The sequence below is a fragment of the Hemitrygon akajei genome, chromosome 5 (assembly GCF_048418815.1).
Source record: "Hemitrygon akajei chromosome 5, sHemAka1.3, whole genome shotgun sequence".
In the NCBI taxonomy this organism is placed as follows: domain Eukaryota; kingdom Metazoa; phylum Chordata; class Chondrichthyes; order Myliobatiformes; family Dasyatidae; genus Hemitrygon; species Hemitrygon akajei.
Genome location: NC_133128.1, coordinates 183,443,301 through 183,469,646, shown reverse-complemented (window position 1 = coordinate 183,469,646; position 26,346 = coordinate 183,443,301). Strand labels below are relative to the sequence as shown.

The 26,346-nt window shown below is 44.3% G+C and overlaps 1 protein-coding gene and 1 long non-coding RNA gene across 3 annotated transcripts in view; one reads left to right on the top strand and one right to left on the bottom strand.

Annotated features, from left to right (window-relative positions):
- The window catches only part of LOC140728543 (sorcin-like), a 34,064-nt gene extending 17,092 nt beyond the window's left edge, over positions 1-16,972 (bottom strand). Inside the window, exons 1-2 of the mRNA XM_073047418.1 lie at positions 16,807-16,972; positions 11,118-11,276 (exon numbers count right to left, since the gene is read on the bottom strand). Coding sequence (XP_072903519.1) covers positions 11,118-11,276; positions 16,807-16,830 — 183 coding nt within the window. The 5' untranslated portion in view covers positions 16,831-16,972. The remainder of the gene's footprint in view (positions 1-11,117; positions 11,277-16,806) is intronic.
- LOC140728544 (uncharacterized) lies at positions 16,089-22,434 on the top strand. Of its 2 annotated transcripts, none has more exons than XR_012099103.1 (3): positions 16,089-16,363; positions 21,853-21,978; positions 22,081-22,434. It is a non-coding gene; the product is annotated as an uncharacterized lncRNA (long non-coding RNA). The 2 variants fall into 2 exon arrangements; XR_012099104.1 differs by lacking the exon at positions 16,089-16,363 and adding an exon at positions 16,928-17,571.
- Positions 22,435-26,346: the final 3,912 nt, after the last annotated feature.

Here is a 26,346-nt window from a genome sequence, read left to right as displayed (position 1 = left end):
TCCCCAAAACGGCACTCATCACCCCGTTCGGCCTTTTCGAGTTCCTCCGCATGCCATTCGGCCCAAAGAATGCCGCACAGACATTCCAGCGGTTAATGGACCTGGTGGGACGCGACCTGGACTTTGCTTTCATCTATTTGGACGACATCCTCATAGCCAGCAGTAGTCGTCAGGAGCATATGTCCCACCTCCGTCAACTCTACGCCCGACTGAGTGAATACGGCCTAACAATCAACCCGGCCAAATGCCAGTTCGGGCTCAACACCATCAACTTCCTGGGCCACAGGATTACTAAAGACGGGGCAACCCCTCTGCCTGCCAAGGTAGACGCGATCCGCCATTTCCCCTAACCCAACACTCAAAGGCCTGCAGGAATTTGTGGGTATGGTGTATTTCTACCACCGCTTCCTCCCCTCAGCAGCTCGAATCATGCGCTCCCTGTTCGCCCTGATGTCGGATAAAGGCAAGGACATTACATGGGAGGAGGAGTCTGCCGCTGCTTTCGTTAAAACCAAAGAAGCCTTGGCAAATGCCGTGATGCTAGTGCACCCCAGAACGGACATCCCTACCATCCTCACAGTGGACGCATCTAACACGGCAGTCGGTGGAGTGCTGGAACAACTCATCGAGGGGTGCTGGCAACCCCTGGCGTTTTTCAGCAAACACCTATGACCACCCGAGCTCAAATACAGTGCTTTTGACCGGGAACTGTTGGCGTTATACCCGGCAATCCAGCATTTCAGGTACTTCTTAGAAGGTAGGCCCTTCACCGCGTTCACAGACCACAAACTGCTTAGCTTTGCGTTCACGAAAGCATCCGACCCCTGGTCGTCCCGCCATCAGCGACATCTGTCCTACATCTCCGAAGACACGACGGATGTCCGGCATGTCTCGGGAAAGGACAATGTCGTGGCGGATGCCCTCTCCCACCCTAACATCCAAGCCCTGTCCCAGGGGGTAGACTATGAAGCACTGGCGGAGGCGCAGTAGCAGACGAGGAGATCCCTAGTTACAGGACTGCAATCTCCGGTTTGCAGCTCCAGGACCTCCCCATAGGCCCAGGTGAGAGGACCCTACTCTGTGACGTCACCACCAGCCAACCCCGTCCCGTCGTCCCAGTGGCGGCGCGTTTTCAACTCCATTCACAACTTAGCACACCCCTCCATCAGGACAACCATCTGGATGGTAGCCAACAGGTTCGTTTGGCACAAACTCCGCAAGCAAGTCAGTGAATGGGTCAAAATGTGCATGCACTGCCAAACAGCCAAGGTGCAGCGGCACACCAAAGCCCTGCCGCAGCAGTTCCACTCCACCCGCCGGCGTTTCGACCACATTCATGTGGATATCGTGGGCCCACTGCCAGTGTCGCGAGGAGCGCGGCACCTCCTATCGTGGACCGGTTCACAAGATGGCCAGAGGCGGTCCCGCTCACCGACACCACCTCCAAATCCTGCGCCCGAGCACTAGTCGCAACCTGGGTATCTTGCTTTGGTGTACCGGCCCACATTACCTCCGACAGAGGCGCCCAGTTCAACTCCAGCCTGTGGTCAGCTATGGCCAGCCTTTTGGGGACACAGCTGCACCACACAACTGCCTACCACCCACAGTCAAACGGACTAGTGGAGCGTTTCCACTATCACCTGAAGTCGGCTCTCATGGCCCGCCTCAAGAGGCCTAACTGGATGGACGAGCTTCACTGGGTCCTGCCCGGAATCCGCATGGCGCCCAAAGAGGATCTGCACACCTCATCGGCCAAGTTAGTGTACGGCGCACCCCTGGTCGTCCCAGGAGAGTTCATACCAGCCCCAAGGGGGCAAGAGGAAGAACGCGCAGCAGTCCTGGACAGACTACGTGAGAGGCTCGGTAACCTGGCCCCCATGCCCACTTCACAGCATGGGCAGAACCCAACCTGTGCACCCAAAGACCTGCAGAACTGTAAGTTCGTTTTTGTATGACGGGGCAGACACCGGACACCGCTACAACTGCCCTACGAGGGGCCGTTTACAGTGATCAGAAACAACGGGTCCACATTCATGCTGGACATTGGGGGGAAAGAGGAAGTTTTCACAGTGGACTGACTCAAACCGGCCCATGTGGACTTGGTGCAGCCGGTCAAGGTTCAGGCACCGCGGCGCAGAGGCAGACCTCCCAAACAGGGACTGACCCAGACTGAGGACATTGGGGTGGGGGGGGGTGTATCACAGGTTCTGGGGGGGGGGGGGGGTGGTATGTGGCGACCCACTTCCCAGTGCACTCGAACCGGCTCACAAAGTGGCACGCGCTGGCATTCAGGCCGGTCCCAAAGAGGGCGCCAAGTCTGCTTCACCAGCAAGGGGAAAAGCCCGCGCGCGGGATGGGACTGTGAACACAGCACTCCCACCCGAAGAGGGCGGGATCAGGAAGGCTTTAAAGCGAGGCCACGAAGTTTGAATAAACCTCTTTTGCAACTGCAGCTCACCGACTACGTGTAGTACACCGCACATTCAAGCAAATTAGCAATCTCTTTGTTTTGTTTAAAATTTAAGTACCTCCCAAACAAAATATTTTTACTTTAAAAAACAAGCCCAAAAATGCCTTTACATAAAGATAGTGCTGAGGTATAAAGATACTGCAGAGGTATAAATTATGTTTGAATATTTACCGCCTTAAAAATTAAGGCATTACCCATCAATCTGAATATATAGACTTAGTTTAAGTAGAATTCTTTATGAAATAGGTAAAATTGCTTAAAATAGCTTGAATCTAATAATACAATTCCAAAAAATATAAAAAGGACAAATTCAACATGACTGGGTTTGAGAAATTCCTTGCTGTTTCAACTTAAAGAGTTTTGTCATCTTCCACGTTCACAGCCAGTATTTCAGACCTGATGCAAGGCCTATTTATAATGAGACAATCAGCCTTTAAAAATTAATGACAGATCTTACTGTATTGTCTACATGGGACAACATTCCTAGCAGATGCAACATTTTTAATTCTATGTTCAAACTTTTTAATGAACAATTCCCTCCCTCCCCCCAATTTGACCAATATGTATGTCTGCCACCTGCTCATGCAGCTGACCAAAGCACACTACCACCAGCAATGTATCTCTCTGCCATTTCTAACACATCCAAAAATACAATGGGAAGGGCAAATTCAACTTGAATATAGTTTGGAAATTCTACTCAAACCACCAAAATGTTAAAAGGATTAAATGAAGACAGACCTTGTGTTCAGCAGTCATGTGGACTTAAATGTACAAAAAGAGACTTACTAGCATTTCACTGGTTTATATTTTCTTGCTTCTCTTAACTATCAATGTCAAAACCAAGTTAAACTAAAGTTTAAAGTACATTATCAAATTACTTATACATTACCCAACCTTGAGATTCATTTTACAAGCAGCCACAAAAGAAACCCAAATGAACCCATATATAAAAAAAGACTGACAAACACCCAACATGCAGAGATAAAAGACAAGTGCAAACAATAAAAGAAAGCAAATAACATCTAGAATGAAAGCGAGTCCTCAGACATGGAGCCCAGAGCAGGTGGAGCGTCCCCACAAACTCAGCCTAAGTTCAATGCATAGCAAAGTATTTGTCACAGAGCCCACAGACATGTAGCCTGGAGTAGGCCACAACATCAGTACAGCGAAGAGTAAACACTGCAAAGCAGCGAGTAGAACTGATCCGACCCTTGCCTCTGGCTTTGACACCCTGCCTTTTCAATCCATCTGACCTGGCGTTTAAATCTTCGAAACATCAGGTCGTTCCTCACTCTAAAACCTGCACCCTGTCACATCGATACACTCTGGGCCTGGACCCTGCCGCCACACTTTGGCCCGTAACCAACCATTCAAATCGGCCCAGCACTTATATCAATCAAACCTCGCCACAGTCATGATAATTCTTATTACTTTACTGAAAATCAGATAGCAAACTGCTTATCTGGATTTGAAACAGCTTGTTTTGGGAGTTGTGAATCAGTTGTGGCCCCCACTGTAATGTACAACAAACTGTACAACAGTGTTTATGAAACACTGGTATGGAAAGGGATTTCTGCGGCAACAGGCGAGATTTAAGAATGGTGTGTTGCCTCCCTGGTGCTAGGATCCAGGACATTATGGACCGATTGCAGGGAATCCTCAAGGGTGAAGGTGAACAACCGGGAGTGGTAGTGCATGTCAGCACAAATGACATTGGGAAGAAGAGTAAGGACATTCTGCAGCAGGACTTCACAGAACTCGGAAGAAGGCTGAAAAGCAAGACTTCCAGGGTGGTTATCTCCGGTTTGCTTCCAGTTCCTTGTGCTGGAGAGGGCAGAAACAGGGAGATAATGGATCTGAATGTGTGGCTGAGGAACTGGTGCAGGAAGCAAGGATTTACATTCTTGGACCACTGGGGTATGTTTTGGGGTAAGGATAAATTGTACAAAAGGGACAGGTCACACCTTAATAGGCGGGTGACCAGCATTCTGGCAGACAGGTTTGCCACTGCAACATGGTTGAGTTTAAACTAAGTAGTTGGGGGGAGGGGATGAAATGGAAATAAAGATGGAGTTAAAGGGAAAGTGAAAATAGGAAAAGTTAAAAAGGGCAAACAGAATCAATGGAACAGAAAGTTCAAGAAGAGATCATATAGTATTGCCAAGTGAAATAGGAATTAATATGAAAGGTGAGGGGAGTAACAAATTAAAAGTATTATATATGAATGCACGAAGTACAAGGAATAAAGTAGATGAGCTTGAGGCTCAGTTAGAAATTGGCAAGTACGATGTTGTGGGAATAACAGAGACATAGGTTCAAGCGGACAGGGCCTGGGAAATGAATATTCAAGGATATACGTCTTATCGAAAGGACAGACTGACGGTCAGAGGGGGTGGGGTGGCTCTGTTGGTGAGGAATGATATTCAGTCCCTTGCGAGGGGGGGGGGGGGGAGACACAGAATCAGGGGATGTAGAGTCAGTATGGATAGAACTGAGAAATTTTAAGGGTAGAAAGACCCTAATGGGTGTTATCTACAGGCCCCCAAACAGTAGCCTGGATGTAGGGTGTAAGTTGAATGAAGAGTTAAAATTGGCATGTTGCAAAGGTAATGATACAGTTGTCATGGGGGATTTCAACATGCAAGTAGACTGGAAGAATCAGGATGGTACTAGACCCCAAGAAAGGGATTTTGTGGAGTGCCTCCGAGATGGATTCTTAGAATAGCTTGTACTGGAGCCTACCAGGGAGAAGGCAATTCTAGATTTAGTGTTGTGCAATGAACCGGATTTGATCAGGGACCTCGAGGTAAAGGAGCCATTAGGAGGTAGTGACCATATGTTTTAACCTACAATTTGAGAAGAAGGGAAAATCAGATGTGTCAGTATTACAGTTGAACAAAGGGAACTATGAAGCTATGAGGGAGGAGCTGGCCAAAGTTCAATGGAACAAAACCCTAGCAGGGAAGACAGTGGAACAACAATGGCAGGTATTTCTGGGAATAATGCAGAAGGTGCAGGATCGGTTCATTCCAAAGAGGAAGAAAGATCCTAAGGGGAGTAAGGGGAGGCCGTGGCTGACGAGGGAAGTAAAGGACAGTGTAAAAATAAAAGAGAAGTATAACATAGCAAAGATTAGCGGGAAACCGGAGGGCTGGGAAGCTTTTAAAGAGCAACAGAAGATAACAAAAAAGGCAATACGCAGAGAAAAAATGAGGTACGAAGGTAAACTAGCCAAGAATATAAAGGAGGATAGTAAAAGCTTCTTTAGGTATGTGAATAGCAAAAAAATAGTTAAGACCAAAATTAGGCCAATGAAGACAGAAACGGGTGAATTTATTACAGGGAACAAGGAAATGGCAGATGAGCTAAACAGGAACTTTGGATCTGTTTTCACTAGGGAAGACACAAACGATCTCCCAGATGTAATAGTGGCCAAAGGAACTAGGGTAACAGATGAACTGAAGGAAATTTATATTAGGCAAGAAATGGTGTTGGATAGACTGTTGGGTCTGAAGGCTGATAAGTCCCCGGAACCTGATGGTCTGCATCCCAGGGTACTTAAGGAGGTGGCTCTAGAAATAGTGGACTCATTGGTAATAATTTTCCGATGTTCTATAGATTCAGGAACAGTTCCTGCTGACTGGAGGGTGGCTAATGCTGTCCCACTTTTCAAGAAAGGAGGGAGAGAGAAAACAGGGAATTATAGACCGGTTAGCCTGACGTCAGTGGTGGGAAAAATGCTGGAGTCAATTATGAAAGAGGAAATTACGACACATTTGGATAGCAGTAGAAGGATCAATCCGTGTCAGCATGGACTTATGAAGGGAAAATCATGCTTGACTAATCTTCTGGAATTTTTTGAGGATGTAACTATGAAAATGGACAAGGGAAAGCCAGTGGATGTAGTGTACCTGGACTTTCAGGAAAGCCTTTGATAAAGTCCCACATAGGAGATTAGTGGGCAAAATTAGGGCACATGGTATTGGGGAGCAGAGTACTGACATGGATTGCAATTCTGATCTTCCAGAGGAACAATTTTGTCCCTTGCAATCCTTTTGCTCTTAAAATACATCATCTGTAGAATCCCTTGGAATTCTCCCTCAATGGATTGAAAATTGGCTGGCTGACAGGAAACAAAGAGTAGCGATTAACGGGTCCCTTTCAGAATGGCAGGCTGTGACCAGTGGGGTACCGCAAGGTTCAGTGCTGGGACTGCAGCTGTTTACAATATACATTAATGATTTAGATGAAGGGATTAAAAGTAACATTAGCAAATTTGCCGATCACACAAAGCTGGGTGGCAGTGTGAAATGTCAGATGTTATGAGAATGCAGGGTGACTTGGACAGGCTAGGTGAGTGGGCAAATGTATGGCAGATGCAGCTTAATGTGGATAAATGTGAGGTTATTCACTTCGGTGGCAAGAACAGGAAGGCAGATTACTATCTAAATGGAGTCAAGTTAGGAAAAGGGGAAGTACAACGAGATCTAGGTGTTCTTGTACATCAGTCAATGAAAGCAAGCATGCAGGTACAGCAGGCAGTGAAGAAAGCTAATGGCATGCTGGCCTTTATAACAAGAGGAATTGAGTATAGGAGTAAAGAGGTCCTTCTGCAGCTGTACAGGGCCCTGGTGAGACCCCACCTGGAGTATTGTCTGCAGTTTTGGTCTCCAAATTAGAGGAAGGACATTCTTGCTATTGAGGGAGTGCAGCATAGGTTCACAAGGTTAATTCCGGAATGGCAGGACTGTCATATGTTGAAAGATTGGAGCGACTGGGCTTGTATACACTGGAATTTAGAAGGATGAGAGGGGATCTGATTGAAACATACAAGATTATTAAGGGATTGGACACACTGGAGGCAGGAAGCATGTTCCCGCTGATGGGCGAGTCCAGAACTAGAGGCCACAGTTTAAGAATAAGGGGTAGGCCATTTGGAACAGAGATGCGGAAAAACTTTTTCACCCAGAGAGTGGTGGATATGTGAAATGCTCTGCCCATAAGGCAGTGGAGCCAAGTCTCTGGATGCTTTCAAGAGAGAGTTAGATAGAGCCCTTATAGATAGTGGGGTCAAGGGATATGGGGAGAGGGCAGGAACGGGGTACTGATTGTGTATGATCAGCCATGATCACACTGAATGGCGGTGCTGGTTGGCTAGAAAGGCTGAACGGCCTACTCCTGCACCTACTGTCTATTGTCTAAACTGAGATAGCCACTTTGCTTGCCAAATCCCATTATTTTCCACTGAACCAAACCTACATTTTAAAATTGTAAATAAGTACTTAAAAAAAAAATAAATCCAGTGATAACTCACATCTTGTATACCGGAGACACATTAAAAAAAAAATCCTTGCTTGCCTCTTAGACAGCGCAAGACGGTAGGTAAGAAACTTGAATAGTCTGTTCCAGAATAGATTACCAATAAAGTAGGAAATCCAAATAGAGTGGGTTCCAGTTAATTAGGACCTGTCAAGACCAGCACATTTTGACCCAATTAAGCAGCTGCCCTATTAGCTGAAGTTTCATGGAAATAGTTACAAGTGTATAAAATAGACAAACTGCCATTGAATTGATTAACAAATTAATTGAAATAAAACACTACTAATGCTACAATACTATAAAACTTCCAAGGTCAAGAAAGTGGAACTGTCCCAGTGCAATGGCTTTTCCACTTTAAAAACTTTTCTATACAGATTTCCTAACAGTTATCACCCAGTATACACAGCCATGCATGGGGTGTCCAGGGAGGGGTAGCACCTCTGGTGAAGGGGTTTGTCATGCCCATTCTGGGGCAGCTCACTTACCTTAGTCCCCATACTCAAGAAAATGAGTCTCACGGCTGTATATGGTGACATATGCACTTTGATAATAAATTTACTTTGAACATTCAGCTCTCACTCGTAGCTCCAAGTAGCTGTTTGCATGCAACAGCAGTCACACCCCAGTACACTGCTAAACCAGGTGAGATTAACCAGCAGGCCTCATACCCCAGTGAAATAGGGACATGCCTGTTCTAGCATGTGAAGCCAGTTCCAGCAGTCTAGGCAGATGAGATCAGCAGTGAGATTCAACAGCCAAGGCGGTTCTGCAACACTTCAATGAGAATGAAGGCATGATAAGGCACCGAAGTCATGATCATCCACTGTAACCAGTGTGATGACACCCAGTTCCAGAGCTGTATTGTTCTATAATTCATTGCACACTGGACTGAGACTTCTAAAATTGAGGGAGGGGAACTGTCCCACTGCAACGCCTTTTCTACTTTGAAAACCCTCTTGCACAGGTTTCAATGTCATTGCCGGATATGATGGACAACAAACACTACTGTGTCAGTTGCTTACTAAGTTAAGAGCCCATGGTATTACAGGAAAGTTACTAGCATGGTTAAAGCATTGACTAATTGGTAGAGGCAGCAAGTGGAAATAAAAGAATCCTTTTCTGCTTGACTACCAGTGAGTACTGATGTTTCACAGGGGTCTGTGTTGGGCGCGCGTCCTGTCGCACTGCTCGGTCAGTCGCTCTCTCTGGACTGTGACCGCCGCGGCCCCGACACGGGGCCCCCCACTCCTGACCTTGTCCTCTCACCCCACCCACGACCAACCGCACCTGGCCAAGGCGTCTGGCGGGCAGGAGGCTGGAGTTTGGGCCCAGAGGCTGTTTAATGAGGCAATAAAGTCCTCAAAACTGCTTCGGCACCTTGAGTCCAAGCACCCTGCACTTAAAGACAAACCCGTTGAGTTTTTTTGAGTGGAAAAAATGTGAGCAAGCAGGACAGAAGCAAGTGCCAAAAGCCACGTAAACTAAATTACGGAATAGACTGGACATAAGGAACCTCCTTCCAGTATCGCTGTATTCCAGTTGTGTTTAATACCCCCCCCCCCGGTCAGTCGGTCCGCAAGAATACTGTCAATATTAAACCGGTCGATGGTACAAAAAAAGGTTGGTGACCCCTGGTGTAGTCAGTACAATCTGAATTTTGCAATTTTATTTTTCTAGCAGGGAAAGGCCTTTATGATTGGTTTTATCCCCAAAACTGTAATAGCCTCCTACAGGGAGATTTAGATTTCAGATTTATATACATCAAAAACTGAAATATGCAATTTACATTAACCAACACCATCTAAGGATGTGCTGGGGCAGACCACAAGTGTCTCCACACGCTCCGGAAAAACTCACATCAGGAATGTGACAATCAGTGTGAACTCTTCCTGCTCACTTCCACTTGTGAATGTGGCTTACGTTTCTTCACCCCCTCCCCCCCCCCCCCACATGCTTACATTTAAATTCTCATTTTATTTTTAAGGAGAGCAGAGTAAACGTGAGTTACACCCAAACTGACAAAAATCAAACTTCAGATTTAAGGAAGAGTTTATTGTCACTTACACAAATGCAATTTAAAAATTGATATGATGGTAATTGATAGGTGGGAAAAACAAAAACAACCTGATAAATAAACTCTTCTTAGGCTTCCAGTGTCAACTTTAACAGACATTTCAATGACAAACTCTGCCATCTGCATCAGGAATGACGCCTCGGCACATTAAGTTGGAGGTAGCAGAACTTTTGCATACGCAATAACCACAGGATTGACTTCGACGGCACAAACTACTGTGCCGTGCCAAATGCTTTTGGGACTGCCTGGGGAAGAAAGCCATTCAAATAAGACCACAGAATAAAAATTTTTAACAAAGACAAAGGTCTCACTCTAAGAACTGGAATACGATTGTAAACAAGATGGGACAGTGGAAACCTGATCGGTTGACGACTAACCAATCAGGAGGGCTGGATGACGTGGGTATATACACCACCAGACTAGATATCCCTAATGAAGATGGCAGAATTTGTCATCGAAATGTCAGGTGCTTGACAGTTTAAGAAGCTGCTATGCTGAAACTGTTGAGGAAAGAATTGCAGATTCTTTCTGAATTGATGAGCCAAATTTCCCTTCCTTATTGTTCTACCTTGTGAATTGCAAAGGGCAATTATTGCTAAAGTATTCAAAATACATTAAGCAATACCTGTAGATGTTTATCTAAAAACAGACAAATTTCTGACTAAATTTCAAACTAAATTTCCTATTTAGTAAATCAGCAGTGGAGTTCTTTAGCAGACATTTCAGCACCACTTTCAAAAATATTGCTAACTTCATGCAAACGCAAGGGTTTAACCAAAGCAAAGTGAACACTGGGGAATGGAATACTTTGCTAAATTTGTAATCAAATTTCAGCATAAGACCACTTGAGAAAAACACAAGCTTGATGCAAAGTAAAGACAAAACTCAAAGTCAAAGCCAAGTTTATTATTTTACTGTCAAAACTGAACTGAAAAGCAGATCTTTTCACACCAATATGAATCCCATTACCTAATCTTCCTTGGTGTTTCCAACCTCAAGAATGTTCTATAAAAGAGCATTGAATTGGCAATAATAAACCATTCTAAAGATCTTATTCTGAAGTGCTAAATTCAAATTTCAAGGTGTAAGAAACAAGCATACTTGCAATGAAATTAATACTGAAATGTTCAGTTAATAGTGCAAGTCATTGAATCAAACCATAACTAAGAAAACTTTCAAAAACACATCACTAAGTTCAGGCAAGTTCATACCATGTCTTCTTAGTAACTGGAAGCAATAGCTCAAAGTGCTTACCTGTCCAGCAATTGCAGTGAAATAACTCCACATTGGATCGACTGAAGCCGCAGGATAACCAGAGTACGCAGAGTAAGTTTGATATGCACCTGGTGGAGCAGCATGCATCGGACCACCTGGCCCTGCCATTCCTGCCATATGTCCACTAAAACCTCCATGCTGACAAGACAGAACACATTCAGTTTTAATAGACAAAAACTTATTAACTTTTAAAACTTAAATTTCTATTGTCCAGTAGGTAAAATAACTTTCTTAGACCTACTTCTTACAAAAAGTTAAGATTGCATGCTTATGAGAACGATTCTCAGAGATTTAAAATAGTCACACACAGAAACATTCTATTAAGCTACTCCCACCTTTCTTAATATAGCTAGTAAATTTGCTCTATACATAGCAATAAAGCTCCATTAATCCACCTGATATCATCCTTCACCAGGACTAAAAGCTATCAATTTTATGCAAACACACATTTGAAGGAAACAGACAACATACTCTGGAGAATAATAAAGTATTCAGGAATTACCAAGCATAAAAATATAAAATGCACATCATACTTGACCAAAATTAGAATATTTTGAAGAAATAAGCAACTGTTGGTTCAAATTATTCACAAATATAAAAGTTTGAGTATTATAGAAGGAAATGAATTGACCATGATGAAACAGTGGAGCACACTCGACGGGCTGAATGGCTAATTCTGCTCCTATGTCTTAGAGTCTTATAAATATATATTCAAGATATGCCATAAACAAGAGTTACAGCTGGGATAATAAGAGACTGAGTTAGGGGAAATAAAGTAAAATGAGGGTGCAAGTTCCTGGGCTTGCAGCTAATGTAATTATCGCCACCAGAGTGGGTGATATACAAGTGTACCTAGGCTTACAGTACTGGGAAAGGATGCAGAGATAGTTAGGTGCAAGATATGAAAAAGTTGAACGCAAGGATTGAGAATTTTTCCATTAAGAGACAAATGGGTGAATTGAGAAGATGGATCAGCAAAAACATAAATTAGGGTAGTGGCAGCAGTTTAGAAGCAGCTTGAGAGGTGGCGGACTGTAAAAAGCAGGAGATAAACAAGGAAAGTATGGAAATATTTCATTCTGGAAGTTATAAAACATGGAATGCAATAGATAACATTAAAATCAAAGTCAGTAATATACTGTCCATCTAAATACCAGTACAGGTCCTTGAGGACCATATCATATTGTCGCAGAAAAATGCTTATCCACCTTTTGTTTTTGACTGTTACCAAACTACATCACGTTATAAATGCTCTTCCATCTTTGCTAATAATTGGTTATAACAATCCTAATGCTGTTAGAAAGTGAATGTAAACTAATTTGAAAATACATTCCCTCTCCACTGTTCTAGGGACTGCCTCAATAAAAGTAAACCAATTAGTTTAGTCAGGCATGGCTTGTTCTTCAATTCTGATTAATCAATACCTATTTAAACCAATGATGGATTCCCTACAGTGGATGCTAAAACAATAGGTGAGTGGTTATCTGTCTTTTTTCTTGCCTGCAAATTTTTTAAATAATGGAGTGACATCTGAACTTCTCCCGATCCAATATGGCATAATGTCTGTATCTAGAGAGCTTTATAAAATTATGACTAACGTATCTACAAGTTCCTTACCTATTTTAAAGCCTGGTGTAGAAACCATCAGCTCCTGGAGATTTGTATAGCTTAAGTCCCAATATTTTCTCCATTAACACTTTTCTTACTTATATTAAATCCACTGAGCTCCTCCCCATCACTTATTTTTAGGTTCCCTTGACCGCTGGCATTTTGTCCACTTTCTCCACTGTGAAAACGGATACAAAGTACTCATTTAACAAATCTACCATTTAAAAAATGATTATAATCTTACCTGTACCCTCAATGAGCCCCACATTCCCCATATTATGGCAAAAGGTGGTTAAAAACATGTGTTAATTCTGATAATTTTTAAAATAAAAACCCATTGTTCTTTTACAGTTTATTACTATGTATCTGAGCTTTCCAGAGTTCTGTCTGCTGAGTTCCACATTTTCAAAACTTTTTTTTGGAAATCATTCCAATAGCTAAAGAGTGTGTAACAAGCTGCCGGTGCCATCAAGCAAGATTTCAATGTTCAAGAGAAGTTTGGATAGGTATATGGATGGCAGGGGTATGGAGGGCTATGGTTCCAGTGCAGATAGTTAGGACTAGGCAGTTTACGGCTCAACACAGACCAGATGGGCCAAAGGGCCTGTTTCTATGGTGTACTTTTCTATGATTCTTTAATACTTCAGAAATTAGTCATAAAACGCATATTACATCTTCTGGTGGAAGAAATGTGCAATTTTTAAACTCAAGGACATAAAGGAAAATAAATATGGGGAACGTTAAATTAAAGTCATGCTAAATCAGCAGTAATACATGTGGATTTATGATCAGTGGCAATGCAATATTGCCTACCACGAGCCTTGAAAACAGCTGCCCATGGAGATCTATGCTGTTGACTTCCTTTTTGCGAAGGGAAACTCACTATCAGATAGCCACTCATTTAACACTTTGCTTTTAAAACTAATGTGGTGAGCAAGGAGTACTTTTGCATCTTTAGAAAGGAAGTGTTGGATGAAATTAACAATGTGCCAGACTTCACACGAAGGAAAACTACCTTTAGACAAATAGATCTTCAAACTTCATCAAACTAATTAGGACAAACGGCCACACAGTGAGTCTGTGTGCCTTTGGTCATTAGGAATATATGGCAACAAATAATGCCATGTCAATACATCATGCTACCAGCTGAAATGTGAAGGCTGACCCCAGCACACCCTCAGGTGTGCTGGCTGTTAACGTGCATACAAGTGACAAATAAACTTGAATGTTAATTTTCGTACTCATTGTCGGTTACCGATGAGAATCATTTACAGGCACCTTAGCACAGTTTGTCAATTTCAACAGAAACCAATAGGAAATCACAATGTAACATAGTCTCTCAACCCCTCTTTAATTATTATTACAACCAGTAACAAGAGTCCTAGGACATCAAAAGCAACACATACAAAAGGCTTGAGGAACTCAGCAGGTCAGGCAGCATCTACAGAAATTAACAGTCGACATTTTGGGCAGAGACCCTTCTTCAGGACTGAGAAGGAAGAGTGAAGACACCAGAATTCCCAATTAACATATTACAACTTCAAGTAGTCTATATGAGCTTACTCTACCTGGAAGTTAGTAGTAAACTCCCCTCCCCAAGTGCACTTTCCAGGAAACTACATAAATTAAGGGGATGCAGGAGATTTTAAACGGGGAAAGAACCTGGCCTCCAATAACAAAACTTCAGAGGGAGATGGAAATCCTCTATTGTACCTTCCAAGGCACAGTAGGCAGGCAGAAGGCACTGAAGTTTATATCTTGAGTGACACAAAGTTATCAAATGCTTTCTGGGTTTCAATGGAAATGATAACTACTGCTCTGGTCAGGTTTGTCAGTAATGATGTATTGCTTATGCTGGATCTATCAATTGAAGGTTTTCCAAACTGTCCCACAAAGACTCAATTCCTCAATAATTGCCATCTGTAAAATCTCTGGTTTACCTCAAGCTTAAATGAGGCACTTCATTGGGAAGAGTTGACCATGAATGTTTTGTCCTAGTTGTCCAGATACACAAGCCAGGGCAGTATGACATGAAGAGCAAGTTGTTGCATGTAGCAGGCTTCCCCTCTCCACACAGCTAATAAATGCACAGCAACAGCAGACCGGTACAGTTCAGCACCAACAGCATCGCAGAAGTGGTCAATCAGCATTAAACTCAACACAAGACAGACTTAGGGACTCCAGTTCCAGACTTTTCCCTCTGTTTACTTACGAAGCCTTCCCCACAGTGGGTATAGCACATGACATTGGAGGTTTGAGATCAGAGCTTTCCTTCTCTTAGATGAGTTGCCAACCACAGCTGACAAGCCCCATCTGCCCAAAGTGACTTTTTTTTTAAAAAAGGTGCCAATAACCTGCTTTTGCCCCTTCTCCTGTCAGTAGAAATGGTTCCACTAGGGTCAGGTGGACTTTGTTGTCAGAGTCTATATGAAATGCATGCCACTGGGAGCATTTAGAAGATTGTGGGAGCTTAACTTCCCTGCCTCCTCCCCCTGCCCCCAACCACTCCCCAGGCTGTAACAACCTTAAAGAATCAATGTCAAATAGCAACCAGTCTTACATAGCAAACTGATAATTGCAGTTTTCCAATTTAATGCAAAGATTCCCAAATAAAGGGACTTTCAATAAAGTTTAGGATAGAAACCTAGGAATTTCTCACTTTTCAGTACCACTGTTATTACTTCACTTTAATTAGTTTTCTTATATTGATTGTGTATTGTTTCATCTCTGATTCGAAATCAGTTTTGACAGAACACGATATTCTCTTGCTCCAAGTATTGGTAATATACTCTGCATCTAATGTTTTGTCTCTTCCATAATTATAAAAGGTAAAAAGTTGATTATGTTATCCATTGCAAATTTTATTTTATGCTCCTTTTCACCTTGTATTTTTCAGTTGTTTGGATCTGTACTTTGTTTCTTGTAATTTTTTTTAATGCTATACATGACAGAAATATCACCAGGTTCAGAAACAATTACCCCTCAGCCATAAGGATCTTGAGCCACAGGGGAATAACTTCACGTACCCCAATACTAGACAGATTCCTCAATCTATGGACTCACTCTTAAGAACTCTACAACTCGTGTTCTCTATATTTAGTGTTCATTGTTTTTGTATTTGCACAGCTTGTTGTCTTTCACACAATAGCTTTTGGTCTTTTGCCCTGTGCAGTTTTTCATTAATTCTATTGCATCTACTGTGAATGCCTGCAAGAAAATGAGTTTCAGAGTAGTATAGTGGCATATGCACTTTGAATGGCAAATCTGTAACCCAAATACAGAATTCACTGTTAGCTCCCCAGTATATTAAACAGCACTCTCTAAGCTCCCACCCCACAATTAATTTGACTGGAATATAAACTTCAAAATAATTCTAAAATCTGCAATACAAAATGCAAATAAGATGAGTGGGTTCATGAAAAGGCACAAAGATGTTTGAGCAAACAATGAACCGCGACAGGATAGGAAAACACACTCCATTTTACTTGGCGTTACCGGTTTAAAATTCAGTTAAAATGGAGTGCATTTCCCCATTTGACCGCAGCAATTTACGGAAGTGCTGCAAAACCTGATCTCACATACTGCTCATCAGTTCTTCTCCGTACGTTAACTCACTGGTAGGTATTTTATATTTTTTTAAAAATAAGATCACGGGGAGTTAAGTCTCAAGTACTCGACTGCTTGGCCTCACTTCTCTCCGAGCGAGACTGCAACATACCAAGGCCTCACTGAAGGCATTCCTGCCTTGGAACCACCTTCTCGACCAAAAAAGGACTACAACGGCGGGAGTGAGTTCTGCTCCAGAGGGTGAACAATGAGTGTCTATCGTCAGGGAGCAGAGGGACCCCGGCACCATCGCTACTGATCAGCGGGGAAACCCGCCGAGCGCCGTGCCTGCGGGAGGGGCTGTAAGGTAGGGCCGATCACGGCCATGACCGGGAGTGCAGGGTGAGGGGTCGGTACGGGTCCGGCCTGCTCGGGCCCAGCGACACCTCATGCCTGGCCTACGCCGCCTCGATGAAGCCCCGGCCGCGAACAACGGTAACTCCAACCGACTTACCCCGCCATATCCTGGGTAAGACATGGTCTCCGAGCTCGTTGCGTATGACTAAAGCCGGGGACTGAAGGTATTTACAGTTCACAACCTCTGGGAAAACGCTGTATTTCAACACCGAGCAACGTCCCGTTTCTCTGCCTCACTTCCTGTCGCCGCTACCTCAATCCCCGCCTCCCCGCCGCATCCGTTGGATGACTTCTCAACTTCGATTTCAATTGCACGGCGAGCAATGATTGAGCGCTGCGACAGCCAATCAGTTTGAAAAGCACGATGGCTCGGTGACCGTGGCAAAGCCGCATGAGCATTTGGGAGTTGGGTCAGCGGAGCTGCCGCACTTTTACATGGAGTCGTGGAAGTTCCCAGCCTCCACAGAGATAATGTTCTAGAATTTCTAAAGTTATTTAGCAGCGTTAATCTGGATCACTTTTCGACTTCAGAATTCAGAGTAAATTAATTATCAAAGTATATACGTGTCACCCTGAGATTTGTTTTCTTGTGGGTGTACTCAATAAATCCGTAATGGAATAATTTCATCAATAATTTCATTGATTCACTAGAATCAATGAAAGACCACACTAACTTGAGCGTTAAACCAGTGTGCAAAAGACATCAAACTGTGCACATACAAAAAGAAATTTTAAAAAATCAATTAGCACTGAGAACATGAGATGAAGTGTCCTTGAAAGTGAGTCCATAGCTTGCGTGAACATTTCAATGATGGAGCAAATGAACTTATCCCCTATAGTTCAAGAGCTCGGTGGTTGAGAGGTAAGTACTATTCCTGAACCTGGTGGTGTGAGTCCTGAGGCTCCTGTACCTTCTTCCTGATGGCAGCAGTGAGAAGAGAGCATGGTGATGGGTTCCTGATGATGGATGCTGCTTTCCTATGACAACGCTGTGTGTAGATGTGCTCAGTAGTGGGGAGGGTTTTACCCGTGATGGATTAGCCATATCCACTACTTCTTTGTTGGATTTTCTGTTCAAGGACAATTGTGCTTCTATACCAGGCTGTGAGGCAGCCAGTCAATATACTCTCCACCACACATCTGCAGAGTTTTAGTTGTCATTGCCAAATCTTCACAAACTCCTAAAGAAGTAGAGGCACTGCTATGCTTTCTTCGTAATTGCCCTTATGTGCTGGGCCCGGGAATACCAAGGAATTTAAAGTTGCTGACCTTCTCCATCTCTGATCCTCCAATGAGGACTGGCTCACCGACCTCTGACTTCCTGCTGGTCAATAACCAGCTCCTTGGTCTTGCTGACACTGAGTGAGAAGTTGTTGTGGTACCACTCAGCCAGATTTCCTTAAGATCATAAGACGTGGGAGCAGAATTAGGCCCATTGAGTCATCCTGGCTGATCCTTTTTCTCCCCTCCTCAGCCCCACTCCCTGGCCTTCTAAAGTGCTGTCCTTTTTACCTACTACCACAGGAGTTCTCTGAGGTCATTTTGGTAGCAGTTTACAGTCCGCCTCAGGCCAATATCAAGCAGGCTTTAGGTGATCTGAGCAATGTGATCAACGTGCACAAAACAGCACAACCAAAAGCCTTCACCATTGTTTTAGGAGATTTTAACCAGGCCAGCCTGAAAAAATCACTAAGCAACTACCATCCTGATGCACCATCAATAACTCTCTGAGACGGGAGGCGAGATATCGGCTTTTATTGACTGGAAGAAAGAACAAGCAGTAACTGACCACCATGCTACATCCTGGAGACTGAGGACAGGGCATCAGGCCTCAATCGCCTTTATACCGGGGTCTGTGGGAGGAGCCATGGTCTGTGGGAGGAGCCAGCAGTGTCACACCACCCACTCTGCCAATCACCCTTCTACTTGCTGACTCATGATCTCCTTTGATTCGGCCTACAACAGTGGTGTCATCAGCAAACTTAAGTATGGCATTGGAGCCACACAGTTAGAAGTGCAAATCAAGCAGAGCAAAGGGCTATGCACACAGCCTAGTGGTGGAGGTTGTGGAGGAGATGTTGTTGCCAATCCGACCTGACTGTGATCTGCAAGTGAGGAAATCGAGGATCCAATTGCACAAGGATGTATTTAGGCCAAGGTCTCGAAGCTTATTGATTAGAAGAGATAATGGTATTGAATGCTAAGCTGTAGTCAATAAAGAGCATTCTGATGTTCGGAAATTGAGTGAAGAGCAAATGAGATGCCATCTGCTGTGAACCTGTCGCTCCAGAAGGCAAATTGGAGCAGAATCAAAATGCTTCTCAGGGATGAGTTGATGTGTTTCATCACCAATCTCTCAAGACACTTCATCACTGTGGAAGTAGGTGATACTGGATGATAGTCATTGAGGCAGGTTACCACAATCTTCTTAGGCACTAAATAATTGAAATCTGTTTCAAGCAGGTGATTACCTCAGACTGCAGAAACGAGGTTAAAGATATTACTGAACACTCTGGCCACTTGATCAGCACCAGGTCTTTAGTACGTGGCCACGTACCCCGTCTGTGCCATCTGCTTTCATGGGTTCACCCTTCTGAAGACTGCACACACATCAGCCTGAGAGCCTGCAGTCACAGGATCATCGGGGGCGGTAGGAGCTTGTGATGATTCCTTCATGTTTTGATGATCAAAGTGAACATAGAAAGCATTGAGTTACTCTGGAAGCAAAGCCCTGTTGATGCCTATGTCACTTGATTTTACTTTAGAAGAGATGATAGCATCCAAGCCCCGCCACAACTGTCGAGCATCCTGCGTCGATTCAAGTTTAGTCCTAAGTTCTTACAAAAACTATTTTGTAAATTCTACCTCCTTGCTTCTGGTTCTGATCATCCGCCTTAATCATTCTGTAGCACTGTGGCAATTTTTGCTCAGAAATATTCAGGAATTTCCTGCTAAAACAGCTTCATAAAGATTGTTAATTATCTACTACAAGTATAATTTTCTATAAACAAAGAGTTTCCTTTTAATGTCAGGTTAGTTTACACATCATAGAATGATATAAATCGGCAGTAAGTCATTTGATACATCTTGCTTTTTAAAAGCTTAAGCATAAAGTTATCCTACCATGACCTTTCCTGATGGACACATAAATTTCTCCCATCCTCAAGCACTTACGTTTCTTATTTTAAGGTTACTATTGAATTTTCTTCCACCAACCTTTAAGGCTTTTAAAATGTTATTTAAATAAGATTTAAATAAGGCACATAGAACTGGCATAAGTTAATTGCAAATTTAGATTTAATTTCAGTCTGTGTCTCTAACATCTATTCAGAATCAAAATCAGGTTTAATATGTCTTAATTTAATCAGGCTTATGTCATGAAATTTGTTGACAATGCAATACGTAATAACAGAATAAAACATTAATTACAGTAAGATATATATTTTTATATATATATATCTCTACATATAGAGAGAGAGCAAAAATGGAAATAAAAAGTAGTGAGGCAGTGTTCATAGGTTCAGTATCCATTCAGAAATTGGATGGCAGATAGGAAGAAGCTGTTCCTGAATCATTGAGTGTGTGCCTTCAATCTTCTGCACCTCCTTCCTGTGGTAGCAATGAGTACAAGGCATGACCTGGGTGATGGGGGTCTTTAATGATAGACGCTGCCTATTTGAGGCATCATTCCTTGAAGATGTTTTGGATACTATGGGAGCTAGTGCCCATGAGTCATCTGACTAAGTTTATAATTCTCTGCAGCTTACTTCGATCCTCTGGAGTAGTGCCCCACCCCCCTGCCACCATACTAGCTGGTGATGCAGCCAGCCAGAATGGTACAGCTGTAGAAATTTGTGAGTGTTTTTAGTGACATACCAAATTCCATAAATTCCTAATGAAATATAGCTGCTGCCTTTGTAGCTACATCAGTATATTGAGCCCAGGGTAGATTCTCAGAGATATTGACACCCAGGAACTTGAAATTGCTCACTTTTTCCAACTCTGATCCCTTGATGAGGATTGGTTTGGATTTCTTCTTCTTACCCTTTCTGAAGTCCACAATCAGTTCTTTGGTCTTACTGACACTGAGCGCAAGGCTGTTGCTACACCACTCAACTAGCTGATCTATCACAAATATTTTATTGATTTTCTCATACTTGTACATGTGTAATAACTGTTGGCCAGCCCTGAGTATAATATACAAGTTGTTTCATATAATCCCTGGTAAATATCACAGACAATTTGATCACGAGACATCATAGTTAAATCCATTTCTCTTCACGCATGTTTAACAACGGAAGTACAAGGGAAACCTTAGCCAGTGTTTAAACCTGGAGGTATTGATGCCATTAAGACACCCTGAAAGAGATTGCACTGCACCTGTTCAGTTAGAATTACTTTTCTACAAGATGTTGCAAGATGCAGACCTATGTACAAGAAAATATTTTGTGTTCAGTTTTGCAGTAAGAATTGAACTAATACGAAAATTAAACTGAAAGATATGTAAAGTCCAAATTGAACGTTGATGTTTGTCATTACAATCTATTAACTATTTAACAAGATTTACTATATTCAGTGTTATCTATCTAAATATCTGTGTTCCAAAGGTTACTTTGCCCAGTAATCTATCTGGGTCTCTCAATTAACAATGATGCCAAAAGTGTAGAGCAGAATCTTTAAATCTCAGAACCATTTATATTTAATCATTAGGATATTCTCACTATGTTATGAGAGCAGGGAGAGCACTGTACTGTCCATGACTGTCATGTTCAACGTATTACATGTGTTCCTGGATTCTGGTTATTCCTTTTTTTTCTGTTTTTGAGTGGTTTGATCATTGCAATCTGGGACGCTGCAGTGAAAAAATATTTGCCCTGCGGCCTGCAGTGGTCTAGCGGCACAACACTGAACTGAACCAAACTGAACACCTGGTTTGATGTTTGATATTCTATGTGTTGCTTTTTGCCATTTGCGCAATTTGTTCTTTCTTCACCCATTGGGTGTTTGATGTTTTCCTGAACAGGTTCCATGGTGTTTCTTTGTTTCCTGGCTGCCTGCAGGAGGACGAATCTCAAGAGTTGTATTCTGTCTACGTACTTGATAATAAATGTATTTTGAATCTTTGAACCATGAACTTTTACAGGACAGTGCCCTATTGGAGTGAATCTGAATAATTTTTCAACATTACATCATTCATCATCAAATAGAAGAATGCTCTGTTCAAATAAAACTAGCAACATTTTATTCAGCATTGCCCTGGTTACACTATGTAAGTAAAGTTAATGCAAATTAATTGTTGCAAATAAAATTATGCATCAAGCATGTTATATTACACAGAAATAACACATCACTCTTGTGTCACAAATACCAGAAAATCTGCAGATGCTGGAAATCCAAAGCAACACACACAGAATGGTCGTGGAACTCAGCATGTGAGGCATCAAAGAAAAAGAGTAAACTGACAACATTTCACGCCAAAATCCTTCGGCCACTTCTGACGAAGGGTCTCGGCCTGAAACATCAAGTGCCCACAGAGAAAGAGAAAAAAAATAAATCAAGTCATGCAACCAACAGAAGCGAGCAACAGCAGCATTGCAAGCCAAACTGAGTCCTTTGATCCAAACCCCAGAGCAGTTTGGCAGACATCCCACCCTCATTTCAGGGAGGTAGCACCCCCGCCCCCTGCAACCCCATATCCCTGCCCCCCCCCCCCCCGGTCGACCTCCAAGGGTGTATGTAATACTTTGTTTAGTGATTTTGTCTAATCTGTAAACTAAGTTGGGTATATGCAGAAAATGTGACATTAAAATACGTACTTTTATGATATTATCATGGAGACTTTTTATTCTATTACAACTTTAAGCAAGTCTACAGGGAGTTTGGCCTCATCACGTAGGACATCAATAGAGTAGTTCCTTAGCAGCTAGCCAGCTAGTTTAAAAAATGCTAGCTATGCTAGTGAATGAATGGCACCTGTTAAACTCACCCCAATGTGTCTTTTACAGTCATTTTACCCACCATGGGCAATGGAAAAGTCACTGTTGCAAACAGTGCAGTGAGCCACACTCATTATTTTTGAGGTTGACTGTAAAGCCCACCCACAGAGAAAACTGATAGGTCTACTTAGCACGAAGAGGGACCAATCAGTATGCTCCCTCTCCTTCTCAAAAAAAATCGATTTCTGGGATATTGGATATAATTTGCGGGCGTTAGGGAGCAGCTATCAATATGCGGGAGACTCCCGGAACTGCTGGGAGAGGTGGGATGTCTGGCTCGGAGTAGGCCCAAAGCCTCGGTATTCAGTTCATCATATTGGCGGGCAAGTCACCACATAGTTCGCAGAAACAGAGTACAGCACCCACTGATGCTGCCTGGCCTGCTGAGTTCCTCAAACATTTTGTGTGCTCCCTTGTGTCAGTCTTCTATGTTCTTTTGCCTTTAATGTTGTTCTTACATCAGTGTTACATCAGATACTGCATTTCATTGAAGGCTGGACGTTCATGCCCAGTGTCCATGTCTATCCCTCAAAGAAGAGTCCCGGCTCAGTGCCTGAGTTGAAGGCGGAGTCCTGGCTAGACGTTCCTGTCCTGTGTTTAGTGTCCACGTTCTGGCTGTGGCGATCCATGGTGTCCACATTCTGGCTGCAGCAATCCTTGATGTCCACATTCTGGCTGCGGTGATTCAAGGTCCTAGTCTCTAAGTCCAAGGTCCGCGGCAGTCCAAGTTCCCTGTCTCTAAGTCCAAGGTCCACGGCAGTCCAAGTTCCCTGTCTCTAAGTCCAAGGTCCGCGGCGGTCCAAGTTCCCTGTCTCTAAGTCCAAGGTCCATGGCGGTCCAAGTTCCCAATCTCCAGGTCCAAGGTCCACAGCAGTCCAAGTTCCCTGTCTCTAAGTTCAAGGTCCGCGGCGGTCCAAGTTCCCTGTCTCTAAGTCCAAGGTCCGTGGCGGTCCAAGTTCCCTGTCTCCAGGTCCAAGGTCCACTGCAGTCCAAGTTCCCTGTCTCTAAGTCCAAGGTCCGCGGCGGTCCAAGTTCCCTGTCTCTAAGTCCAAAGTCCGTGGCGGTCCAAGTTCCCAGTCTCCAGGTCCAAGGTCCACGGCAGTCCAAGTTCCCTGTCTCTAAGTTCAAGGTCCGTGGCGGTCCAAGTTCCCTGTCTCCAGGTCCAAGGTCCACTGCAGTCCAAGTTCCCTGTCTCTAAGTCCAAGGTCCGTGGCGGTCCAAGTTCCCTGTCTCCAGGTCCAAGGTCCACTGCAGTCCAAGTTCCCTGTCTCTAAGTCCAAGGTCCGCGGCGGTCCAAGTTCCCTGTTTCTAAGTCCAAGGTCCGCGGCGGTCCAAGTTCCCATTCTCCAGGTCCAAGGTCCACGGCAGTCCAAGTTCCCAGTCTCCAGGTCCAAGGTCCACGGCAGTCCAAGTTCCAAGTCCAAGGTCCGCGGCGGTCCAAGTTCCCAGTCTCCAGGTCCAAGGTCCATGGCGGTCCAAGTTCCCTGTCTCTAAGTCCAAGGTCCGTGGCGGTCCAAGTTCCCAGTCTCCAGGTCCAAGGTCCACGGCAGTCCAAGTTCCCAGTCTCCAGGTCCAAGGTCCACGGTGGTCCAAGTTCCCTGTCTCTAAGTCCAAGGTCCATGGCGGTCCAAGTTCCCTGTCTCTAAGTCCAAGGTCCGCGGCGGTCCAAGTTCCCTGTCTCTAAGTCCAAGGTCCGTGGCGGTCCAAGTTCCCAGTCTCCAGGTCCAAGGTCCACGGCAGTCCAAGTTCCCTGTCTCTAAGTTCAAGGTCCGCGGTGGTCCAAGTTCCCTGTCTCTAAGTCCAAGGTCCGTGGCGGTCCAAGTTCCCTGTCTCCAGGTCCAAGGTCCACTGCAGTCCAAGTTCCCTGTCTCTAAGTCCAAGGTCCGTGGCGGTCCAAGTTCCCTGTCTCCAGGTCCAAGGTCCACTGCAGTCCAAGTTCCCTGTCTCTAGGTCCAAGGTCCGCGGTGGTCCAAGTTCCCAATCTCCAGGTCCAAGGTCCACGGCAGTCCAAGTTCCCTGTCTCCAGGTCCAAGGTCGACGGCAGTCCAAGTTCCCTGTCTCTAAGTTCAAGGTCCGCGGTGGTCCAAGTTCCCATTCTCCAGGTCCAAGGTCCACGGCAGTCCAAGTTCCCAGTCTCCAGGTCCAAGGTCCACGGCAGTCCAAGTTCCCAGTCTCCAAGTCCAAGGTCCGCGGCGGTCCAAGTTCCCAGTCTCCAGGTCCAAGGTCCATGGCGGTCCAAGTTCCCTGTCTCTAAGTCCAAGGTCCGTGGCGGTCCAAGTTCCCAGTCTCCAGGTCCAAGGTCCACGGCAGTCCAAGTTCCCAGTCTCCAGGTCCAAGGTCCACGGTGGTCCAAGTTCCCTGTCTCTAAGTCCAAGGTCCACGGCAGTCCAAGTTCCCTGTCTCTAAGTCCAAGGTCCGCGGCGGTCCAAGTTCCCTGTCTCTAAGTCCAAGGTCCGTGGCGGTCCAAGTTCCCAGTCTCCAGGTCCAAGGTCCACGGCGGTCCAAGGTCCGCGGCGGTCCAAGTTCCCAGTCTCCAGGTCCAAGGTCCACGGCAGTCCAAGTTCCCTGTCTCTAAGTCCAAGTTCCCAGTCTCCAGGTCCAAGGTCCATGGCGGTCCAAGTTCCCTGTCTCCAGGTCCAAGGTCCATGGCGGTCCAAGTTCCCAGTCTCCAAGTCCAAGGTCCGCGGCGGTCCCAGTCCCCAGGGTCCCAGTCATGGTCACGATGATCCAAGTTCCCAGTTTCTAAGTCCAAGGTCCACGGTGATCCAAGCCCCTAGTCTCCTAGTCTGAGGTTCGTGTTCCTCTTTGTCCTCCTTGATTTCCCGGTTCTCTGTGTAGCGGGTAATGAACGCTATTTTATTGAACCTAAGAAAGATGTGTTTGTGTCCTGCTTATGGGTCCTCTCCCAGCACCCTTGTCCCCACCTTGTAACACTTCCTTAGGATTCAGCATGACATCTAGAACTCTGACAAACTTCTATAGTTGTGTGGTGGAGAGTACATCAACTGGCTGCATCATAGGCTGGTATAGAAACATCAATACCCTTGAATGGAAAATCTTGCAAAATGTAGTGGATTTTGCCCAGTCCATCACAGGTAAGGCCCTCCGCACTATTTAGCACATCTACGTGGAGAGTTGTCACAGTAAAGCAGCAAAAATCATCAGGGACCCCTATCATCCTGGTCATGCTCTCTTCTTGCTGCTGCCATCAGGAAGAAGGTACAGGAACTTCAGGACTGACACCACCAGGTCCAGGAACAATTATTACCCCTCAACTTCTGAACTGTAGAGACTGTGATGAAGCTACAAACTGAATTCAATAAATGAACTAAATGGAACTGCAAAACTGGTAAACAGCCAAGGTCTCAAAAAAGGATGTATCACGTCATATACTGCAAGGAAATTCCTCATTAACAGTCCAAGAGGAAATGGAAAAAGTTTCCATGTTTCTTTGGAGTAGCACCCTGAAAGCAATAGACGAAACTAAAATGTTATGCAATGTAGCCTATCAAAGTTTCAGTTTTCAGTTCACTGAATTATTAGCATTGGACTTTGGCTACTGACTGAAACACTGCAGGGGAACTGAATATGTATGTTACATCAGAGAAATATTGACAAGTAAAAGGCCATGGGGTGCATTC